The 11,196-nt window shown below is 40.2% G+C and overlaps 1 protein-coding gene across 2 annotated transcripts in view; it reads right to left on the reverse strand.

Moving 5' to 3' along the window:
* The window catches only part of Rnf145 (ring finger protein 145), a 47,108-nt gene that overhangs the window by 32,446 nt on the left and 3,466 nt on the right, over positions 1 to 11,196 (reverse strand). Inside the window, exons 2-3 of one of the 2 annotated variants that reach the window (XM_029557927.1) lie at positions 6,528 to 6,734; positions 3,967 to 4,075 (exon numbers count right to left, since the gene is read on the reverse strand). In XM_029557927.1, coding sequence (XP_029413787.1) covers positions 3,967 to 4,075; positions 6,528 to 6,711 — 293 coding nt within the window. In that variant the 5' untranslated portion in view covers positions 6,712 to 6,734. Of the gene's footprint in view, positions 1 to 3,966; positions 4,076 to 6,527; positions 6,737 to 11,196 lie in introns of both variants that reach the window. The other variant, XM_029557928.1, reaches the window with a different exon arrangement.

Here is an 11,196-nt window from a genome sequence, read left to right on the forward strand (position 1 = left end):
ATTAAAAAAAAAAAGGGAATAACATAAGGCCTAGGGAGATGGCTCCTGGTTAAGAATACTCAGTATGAACGTGTGAGGACCTGAATTCAAATCTCCAGTACCCGCAGAGATGGCCCTGCATGAAATGAAGAATGCTGGGGTTTCTTAGGAGGACAGCAAAAATTCAACCTCTATTGTAGTGACAGCTTGCACAACCCTGAAAAACTACTAAGAACCATTGAGCCAAGCCATAGACTTTAAAGAGCTATGTGAACCCCGGGTAAAGTCACACATGAGCCAAAATGTAAAAGCTGCTTTTGGGAGATTTTGGGGTGGGGTTTATTTATTTGTTTGTTTTTGGAGACAGGGTCTCACTATGTAGCCCTGGTTGGCCTTGAACTCACAAGGATTAGCCCATCTCAGCCTCCCAAGAGCTGGGATTAAAGGTGTGTAATCCCACTATGCCAACAAAAGTATTTTCTTAATTTGGTTATAAAGCTCACATTAAGATAGTAAAAGTAGTGAATGAAGTGACAACAATTTAAATGTCACTATTTTTAATCTAAAAAAGTCAACATCCATATCTTATCATGTTCAAACTTCAGTCCCTGTTAAATGTGACATGTCACAGATTAATTCAAGCTCAGTACATTTCTTTGCAAGTCTTCCAGGAGAAAGCACCAGACAGTGAATGACAATAACAGAAAATGCTAACATCTGTCCTATCTTGAAATTCATTCAGTATCAAAACAGTCTGACAGGCATTGTCCATAATTTCAAAGAAGTAACTTGTAACATTAAGGATATCTAGTAGCGACACTCTCTGAGCAGCTGACACTTGATTCTCCAACTGATTTTCTTTCCTCTAATCATGTTGCCTCCCCAAGAGGGCCAAAGTAGAAATCAGAAACCTTGAATTCAAGGTTATATCAGACTACCCCTTCCCTGCTGTTTGCTAGCCGAGATTTTCCATCTATGTATCTAAAGTGACTAGAAGAAGAGAAAACTAAAGTACATGCTGGGAACCAAACCTGGGTCTTCTCAATAGCAGCCAGTGCTCTTAATCACTGAGTCATCCCTCTAGCCCAAAGTAGTTACAATTCTTTTTAGTGTTCATTATGTCTTAAATTTCTAATGATGAGTCAGGCGTGGTGGCGTACACCTTTAATACCAGCACTTGGGAGGCAGAGATCCCAGCACTTGGGAGGCAGAGGCAGGCGGATCTCTGTGAGTTCAAAGCCAGCCTAGTCTACAGAGTAAATTCCAGGCCAGCTGGGGCTAGAGGGAGACCCTGTCTCAAAAAGACCGGAAAAAAAAAAACAAAAAAAAAACATTTCTAATGATGAAAACAAATTTTCAACATTTAAAAAACAACTATAAGTTAAAACTAAATAGTTGAATTGTCACAAGAATGATCCTATAAGGGTTTCTTACTGTTTAAATCTCTGAAGCTAGTTTGGGTCCCCCTTTCCCTACCTAACAGAATTGTGCTCTGTTTAGAAATACATGGATTGGTAATACTGAGCATAAAAACAGAACTACCTGTTTTTACATCATAACACCACTAAACCAAATGGAAACAGAAAAGCCAGGAAGGCAAAAGCTCGTGGTTTTCATCCAGGATTATGACTGCACTGTTTAACAACAACAGTTTTGATAGCTCTGCTTTGACCTTTGAGATGTTCTTGACTAATCATTAAATCCTACCCACTCTCAAAGACCATTATCATGACTGTGCTCCATCATTTAAAAGGTAATTCTAAAAGATTAATGACACAAGAAAATCCTCTCAAACACCATGGCATGTCTTAAATTCTTAACTATAAAACATAATAAGGTCAGTTAAACTATGTGCGTTCACTGTGTGCTAGAAGCTGTGCTAGGAAACTCAGATGTCTTGTTTTATTGAACCTTATTACTGTCCCTTTAGATTTTTATGGCCATCCTTAAAGGTGTGGAAACTAGTGCTTACCTTTCCTGCAATACCCAAGATTGAAAGCAGTGAATAAAATAGCTTGCAATCTAATGTATCTATCTACCCACCCACCCATCTTCCATCTAAGAATTACCTGCTGACTAGATGAGTCTAGGCACTCATTTGTACATTAAAATGGCAGCTCCAGAGCCCAGATCCTAACTAGTGAATGAATGTACTTGACGGATACGATTGTTGTTCACGAAAATTTTTAAATTATTTTATTGTTTAGATGAGTAATGAAGATAGAACATATCTCCACCCTGAGCATTAACCAATACCACAGAAATGGTGTGTGGCTTTGGGGCCAGTGGTTTGGATGAGGACATGGTATGGTATGTGTTAGTATTGACTCTGTGCCACAGGAGAGAACTTGAAGTTGTTTCCATGAGGAAAGAGACCCAGGCACATGTGTGCACAACAAAATGATGAAGGCGACTGTCTTGTCTCCACTTGAGCCCAGCTTGATCTGAACACTGAAGGTTCTAAGTAATGGGGGGCCAGACACAGAGCTCTGGTCTGGATTGCATAACTTGATTATCACAGGCAGTAACAGTGATAGAAGTTAAATGGGTTCAAATCCCTCCATGAAGCACTCTGTTCAACCAGGTAGGAACAGAGGAGACAAACTCAAGGGGACCAAGGATCTGAGACATGACTTGTGACCTTTAAGAACAGATAGGACACTAAGGAGGGTGGAGATCCTGTAGTGGGGCCCAAAGCAAGTGACAGTTACTTGTTTACAGTGTCCTATTACAGTTATTCATTCCTTGGTATTCAGTAAGTATAAAAACCGAAGAGTGTGAAAACCGGGAAGGGAAAATCAGAACATTAACAAAACTATCTAATTTCAGGTTGCTGCTACTGCCTTTAAATTCTCTGCATTTTAGTGAGCATTATAATTTTGTTTTTCTGTGTTTTGCTGTTTTGTCTTGTTTTGTGAGACAGGGTCTCATTATGTCACCGTGGCTGGTCTGGAATTTGCTATGTAGACCAGGCTGGCCATTAAACTCACAGAGTGCTCTGACTCCTGAGCACTGAGATTAAAGGTGTGCACCACCACATTCAGCCTTATAATTTCTTATAAAAAAAAAAAAAATCAAGGTTTTGTAAAACAGTTCAATTTCAGTATAATGTAAAATGCAATTTCTAGATTCAATTTCAAGCATAAACTAAAAATCTATCTCAGACCTCTCATTAGCCTGTTCTACAAGCCAGATAACTAACTGCTCGTCTCCCTAGAATTAAGAGTATACTTCATTAATGATATCACATGGCAATAAAAAATTATGAAAATTAAGTTTCAAAAGAAATTACACCTCCAAACCCATACTGCCCTGTCAGAGTTAGGGTGTCAGACTCGTTCAACCTCATTTTAGCATTTTAGTACAAAGGCAGAAAGCGCATGTTCATTAGCAGACTTCATTTTTAAAATTTAGTCTAGCAGACTAAAGAAAACAGATACACTGCTAAAGATGAAAGTTCTGAGCCATGCACATAATCCCGTCCTGTCACCTATACAGTCGCCCACTCTATAGTGTACAACTCACATGGACTTTCATATACTGTGACTTCCTGGAATGATTAAATAAGGAGCACTATAAGAGCTAAGGTGTCTCATGCCAGGCATGGTGGCACACGCCTTTATTCCCAGAAGCAAGCAGATCTCTGTGAGTTCCAGGCCAGCTAGGGCTACAGGGAAACCCTGTCTCAAAAAAGTTAAGATGTCTCTACATCTTTAGACGTTCTTTTCTTAGGTCAGAGAAATGGGTATCCTTAAATATAATCCGAAGGCTTGTTTCCTGTTTTGTTTTGAATCTGAATTGCAACATAATTCAGCTATTAATCCTTAATGATGTTATTTATGAAAAATAAGTATCAAAAAATCTGTTCTGGATACCAACCAGAGCCAAGTTTAACTTAACTATGTTCATGAAAAACCACTCCATTAGCATGAGAAGATTTTCCAGTCATGTCAGTCCCACATTCCAAAGCTGGGGTCGCAGTCTTACCTGGATATCTGATGTCCAGCATAGAGAAGCAGAGCAGTCAAAAAATATAAATAAAGCTGAGCCAGATGCTGTCTGGGTAACGTGAGCAGCACAACACTCAGGATGTAACCTGTGGAAGAAATGGAGAGACAAATACAAAACGATCCAGTTCAGCCTCCCAGGTAGTTAGACTCCTCTTTTCAGTGAGCTATCACCAAATCAAGGCTTCTTTTTAATTTCACTAACCAAGTGCATTCAGCATAGTAATACCACTGTGGGTTCTTTTTTTTTTAAATATTTTATTTATTATTTTTATTTTATGTGTATGTGTGTATTGCCTGCAAGTAGGTAAATGCACCTGTGTTGTGCAATGCCCACGGAGGACAGAAGATGCTGTCGGATCTCCTGGAACTGGAGTTACAGGCAGTTGTTAGCTGCCATGTGGGTGCTGGGATTAGAACTCAGGTCTTCTGCAAGAACAGTCAGTGTTCTTAACCACTGAGCCATCTCTCCAGCCCCACCACTGTGGGTTTTTAATGGCACTCTTTCTATCATCTTTGTGGTCAAAGGTGACACATGGGTGCACTGTGGCTCCCCCACCTTTCCTTGATGACCCCTCAGCTTTACACTGACACTGTCACCATCTCTCCAGACCCCAGGAAGAACTGGTCTCTCTCTCTCCTCTCTCTCTCTCTCTCTCTCTAAGTTCCTCTCTCCTATACCTTCCCACCATTCTGAAGCCTGACACCAGTCCTTACTAGTTTCAAAGGCTGTGAGGGCTCCCACTACCCTGGAGGGAAACCTCAAAACATTTCTCTTCACAGAGATTTCTCCTTTTCTTATTATCTATGTTTTCACACCACTGTTTCAAACCACCTGTATCCAGTGCCTCCGGTTTTCTAACCATCTACTTAACCCTTTCCCCCTCTTCAGCCTACAGCCCTGTTATTACCTTTCAACTGTAACTAGCCTGGCAGGCAACCACATCCTGCTGACAGCAGCATCTAAAGCAAACCCTCGAAATGCTGCTATGCTCTGGCTGAGACCTGGATCTTCTCTTGATATCTAATTCCTCTTTTCAGTCTCCCCACTGAATGCTGGAAATGCGGTTCTTGAATAACTGCTCTCCTCACGATAAGGATCTGACACAAAGCACTTACTTTCTCTTTCCATATTGATATTCCTTCCAGATCCATGTTACTAGGTAAGTTACCAAAGTTCTCTTGTATACAAAAAAACTGCAAGTCTTACTCTAAATGGACATCCAATAATCATAGGACGCTGGAGATACAGTCCATTTAAGTGTTCATATACTCAAGAGGTACAAAAGGAGCTCCCTTCCTGCCCCTCAACAAAGTAACATTGTTTTTTGTGTTTGTTTTTTTTTTAATGACAGAGTCTCCCTGTAGCCCCAGCCTGGAACTTACTATGTAGAAGCTGGCCTTGATCTCCTGAGTGCTGGGATTAAGGGCAATCACCACACCCAGCTTCAACCTCTTTACTCTTAAAATCCTATTCTTTTACTTTTGAGTAAATATGTGTCATTATTCGCTCTGAAAACTTAACTAGCAACCCAAAATAAAGCTGATAATGAAGGCATTAACCCTACTTAATTTATAATTTTAAGTTGGCTAAAAGCATTTTTAAATACTATACTGCTTGAAACATTACTAATTACTAATAGCTTTTATTATCTAGAGATATGGTAGAACTGGGGGAAAACTGAGGGCCTGGATTAAGACAGTAGTTTGGGGTGCTGAGTTGGCCGTCAGCCGTATACTACATATTTAAACAGCTCTAACTTGGGTCTCTGGTGATGAAAACAAGGAAGCGGAAGAGGCTGTGATCTCTCCAGCTTGGGTAATCAAGAAGCTTCTGCTATTAAACAGTAAACACAGAAGGAAGAGGAAGTCTATGGGAGGTAAAGTGATGAGTTCAGTGACTAAGTGTCCAGGCTGCTTAAGTGGAGGCAACTAACTAGTGGTTAGAAGTGCATTCCTTAACAATTAGGTACTAGCCACATACTGGGGAGGTAGTTCAGAAGAGGACCTGGGTTTGGTCTCCAGCACCCAGGCAGCTAACAACCTTCAGTAACTCCAGTTCCAGGAGATTCCAATGCCCTCTTCTGACCACCAGGCACATACAAGGTACATACATGCAGACACAAACACACATAAAATAAAAATAAATAAATCTTTAAAAAAAATAGTAAGAAATATTGCATTTCTTAAAGCTTCCTTTTGAATCACTACCAACTCTCCAAATAAGGTCAAATTAGAAGGGGTCAGACGCCTGGAAAAATACCTCCCATTATTTATAATTCATCATACTGAAAGTTAAAATGTTTTCTCCTGCCTTCCAGTGTTACTCTAGTAAAATAAATCCACCATTGCCTGCTTTCCTCTGGTTCCAGCAACTCCTGTGCAAGGTATCAAACTACAAAACAAACACACACACTCATGAGTGATTATATCAGTCAACTCGATGGGCCTGAAGCTTATTTTGCTCAAATTCAAAAACACACAAAGATATAAGAAAGAATGTAGTCACTAAAGGGTTGGAAAAGACACGTCGACTCTTACCTACATAGTGCATATTGAGAGCCAGATACTTATACTGGAAAAGAGGGTTGTTGTTGAGGCTACTTCTTTGGATCTGCTGGAAAAACGAGCTGACGTCCCACCTGTACAGGACATCCAAAAGCATGATGCTCGGCACCCTCAAGGCCACATTCAACACTGCCTCTAGCTTCTCCTTTGCAGCCATCGTTTTTGTTTTTGTTGGAGCAAACCTAAAAGTCAGAAGACACAAGATGTGAATATAAATCAACACAAAGCATCTTTAGATAGCCTCTTAAGAAGCTAATGGGGGACAGTGGGTGCACTGGTGAGGTGGCTCAGTGGTTAAGAACACTGGCTGTACCCAGAATCTAGCCTACTCTCTGCTGGTCTCTTGCTCACTCCAATTCCACTCCCTTCTGCTCAGAGGTATATCCCACCCCCCAAGTTTTATTATTTACGCACACACACACACACACACACACACACACATACACACACACATATATTTTTTTTTTGAGACAGGTTATCACTCCGGCACCTTTCTCCTAAGTGCTGGGATTACAGTCATGGGCTGTCATACCTGGCTAAATTTCTTTTTTTTTGGTGATAGGTTCTCATATAGCCCAAGCAGACCTTGAAATCCTGATTCTCCTGCCTCCATCTCTGTTGGAATTACAAGTTTATACCATGATGCCTGGCACTCTGTCAGTTTAAAAATAAAATTTGTGTATGCACACGTATGTCTGTGTGTGGGTATGTGCACATCAGTGCAGGTGCTCAATGAGTCTAGAAGGCATCAGATTCCCTAGAGTTGGAGCCATAGGCAGTTGTGAGTCATCTGATGTGGGAGCTGGAAATAAACTCAGGTCCTTTGCAAGGGAAAAAAGAACACTGGCTTGCTGCTCTTCCAGAGGACCTGGGTTCAATTCCCAGCACTCACAGGGTGGCTAACAACTGTCCCTAACTCCAGTTCCGGGGAATATGACAACCTCTTCTGGCCTCTGCAGGCACTGCATGCACGTGGTGCACTTACATACATGCAGGCAAAACACTCATACACATAAAATAAATAAATACTTTTTAAAAAGAAACTAATAGATTATCACAAAAATTCAAACTCCTTGGCCATCTCTATTATGTTTGGATATTTATCTAACAAACCTGACACTGCCCTGTCAGAATCGCCCAAAATGGAGTCAGACTAAATGTTCACCCTTCAAAACTGAAAGACACCACCTTACACAGGTAAGGCCAGCCAGGGCCTTGCACAGGTAAGGCTCCCTGGCAGTGAGCTACAGCCTGGCTGAATAATGAATGTATAATCCATAACAAAGAAAAGACACAGGGAGAAGAAAATGCTACTTGCAACACTGTTTCCTTTAAAAGGTAGTTTAAAATTCTGACAGTCTCTTCGAAGTAGGAAAATAAGGCTTATCAAATGCTTCCCAGACAGCAGACAAGAAAGGTCAAGGAAAACACCAAGCAAAAGAACCAGGCACTGAGCATGGTCTTTGCTTAGACACCAATGGCCAGTAAGAGAAAGAAAAAGGAAAAATATGGGGTTGGAGAGGTGGCTCAGTAGTTAAGAGAACTGGTTGGCTACTCTTCAGTAGACCCACATTCGAATCCTAGCACCCACATGGTGGCTAACAACCATCAGTAACTCCAGTTCTAAGGAATCTGATGCCTTCTTCTGCCTCTATGGGCATTGGAAGGCACAGATGCACTTACGTATATGCAGGCAATACACTCATACACATAAAAGTAATAAATAAAATATTCTTTAAAAAGGAAAAAAGTAGAGGCTGGAGAGATGGCTCAGTGGTTAAGAACACCAACTGCTCTTGCAAAAGACCTGGGTTTGAATCCTAGCACCCACATGGCAGCTAACAACAGTCCATAACTCCAGTTCCACAGATCTGACAGCCTCTTCTGTCCCCTGAGGGCACTGCACAACATGGGTGCACTTACCTACATGCAGGCAGTACAGGCATACACATAAATAATAAATAAAAATTTTAAAAAGAAAAAAAGGCACCAGAAAGCAGTTACCAGGACCTTCAAGGGACAATTCGATTCAATAGCTACAAATAAATCCAAAAAACAGGAACAGGGCAAAAAAAAGAAGGTAAAGGATAACTTCAAGAGTAAAGAGAATTCTAGACTCTTGGCTCTGACAATATCCTTTTAAGAATTTTGCTGAGAAAGCTAAACACATTTCTAGCTTTGGCAGTAATTTCAGACATTACAGGATAAATGAAAACATTTATTTCCAAGGGAAATTATAGTGACAGATTGCTAAGCTATGGTTAAATATTTGTCAGTATTTCCATCTTACCCTCCAATTTTCCTGATTTCCTAGCTCTGACAATTTAAACTCAAAAACAACTCTGCTTAGCACACCATTCATATAAGTTTTTAATGACCATATGTCAATCATTTCCATAACACAAATGTTTTCATATATAGACATACTACCAATAATGTATAATTATTATTTTATGGATAAATACTATAATTCCAATGACTTTAAATGAGTAAGAGCTTTCAATCATTTTCCTATACACACAAAAATACTGTGAAAAAAATCAAATAGTTCCGTCCTAAGGAGAAAACTAGCTTGGAAAAATAAAATCTCTAATGAATGAACCATTACTACAAATCATTCCCAGGAACCAAACTCCAGGGAAGCCCTTGATGTCACAGGTAACCCTGGAGAGCCACGGCTTCACTGTCTGCGGTGTCAACTGACACCAGCTTGAAAACACTGAAAAGAAATGATGTTTTCACTGACTACATACAGACTTTTCCTTATCACTACTCCCTAAACAATACAGTAAAAGATTATTTATGTATAAAAACTAGCACTTACACCGTGGTAGGCACCGTAAGTAATCTAGAGATATAAAGTATGTGGGGTGGGGATGGGAGGGGCAGTCAGATGGCTCAGCCGATGACAGCAGAGCCTGACTACCTGAGTTTGATCCCTGGAACTCCGATGGTAGGAGAAGAGAACGAACTCCCAATAAGCTGTCCCCTGACACACACCTAAACATGTACACATGTACCCACACACACGTTAAATAAAATTTTTTAAAAATTGAAATGAAGGCATACAAGATGGTATTCATAGGTTACATGTCACCTCTGAAAGAGACTTGGGGTTCCACAGCCTTGGGTATCTGAGGGAAGTCCTGCAGCCAAATCCTAGGAAACAGAAGCACTGCATCTCTGTCAACCTTCACACTATACTGGAAGAGCACCTTTTTTTCATATTCCTGAAGCCGATATTAATCACTACCACTGTTTTTATAACAAAGGGGCATGGGTACTACTGAGTTAACACGTGCAGTTAGTGTATTTCATATAGCCTGAAGCCTTCCTCTGTTTTCAACGTTATTTTAAAAACACCCATTTCCAACATTTATTGTAGGTCTAAAAGAGGGAAGAGAAAATTTTAGCAAATAATCCTGTTGTAGAAATCTAGACCTGATAGCAAGTGGGAACACGAACACACAAACACACACACAAACACACACACACACACACACACACAGCAATTCTCCCTAATCCTTAAAAGAATCATCTCTATTTCAAAAGAAATCCATTAGTCAAAAGGCACATGTCCCTTGGTTAATTCACACCCACAGCTCCTGTCTCACAAGTAACAAAAAGAAAACCTTGGGTCCCTAAAGCTATCAATGCAGAAGAATAGCAAAGAGAGAGAAAAGATTCCCAAACTCTACCTCACAATTAACTCAAGGTCAAATGTCTGAAGGAGGGGCTGGAGAGATGGCTCAGAGTTTAAGAGCACTGGCTGCTCTTGCAGAGGACCTAGGTTCAGTTCCCAGCACCCACATAGCAGCTAAAGACTGTCTTTAACTCCAGTTCCAAGGGATCCAACATGCTCTTCTGGCCTCTGTAAGCATTGTACCAATGTGGTACACTACATATATGTAAGCAAAACACTATATATATAAAAAAAAACTTAATAGCAAATTGATTACTTAATGAATGCTTCATTTATTTCTGGACCTGAGTGATACTGTTAAGTCATTAGCAGGACAGTCATATCTAAGCACATGAAATACTTAAAATACATAAAATCAAAAGGAAAAAACTCACACTTTTCAGAACCATATAATTTTGAACTTTCCTGAAGTAGACACACAATAGGTGGTGATTACCACAAGTGAAAGCCACACACTACATTCTGGCACTAGACACTAAACCAACATCTAAATAAAATTCTTAAATATTACATTTGTAGATACTTAAAAATCACTCACACCTGCCAAACTGCTACACTACAAGAATATGAAATAAAAACAGAGCCTTCTGGGCCTGTGAGATGATTCAGTGTATAAGGTGCTTGCACCAAACCTGAGGAGCTGAGTTTAATCCCTGGGACCCAAATGGTGGAGGATGAGAATTGACTATCACAAGTGGTCCTCTGACTTCCACAGGAGCCCTGGTGCCCAGCATATATGCCCCCCCCGACACACACATAATGATAATCAAATGTCTCAGCTGTGCCTGGTAGTACAGGCCTTTAATCCCAGCATGACCAACCTGGTCTATATAACAAGTTCCAGGTAAGCTGGAGCTACAGGGAGACTGTCTTTAAAAAAAAAATAAAAATAAAGGAAATCTCTATAATGATTGGTTATAGTTTGGTTTTTTTTTTTTT

This window comes from Nannospalax galili, unplaced genomic scaffold (assembly GCF_000622305.1).
Source record: "Nannospalax galili isolate Female #2095 unplaced genomic scaffold, S.galili_v1.0 scaffold667, whole genome shotgun sequence".
Lineage (NCBI taxonomy): Eukaryota > Metazoa > Chordata > Mammalia > Rodentia > Spalacidae > Nannospalax > Nannospalax galili.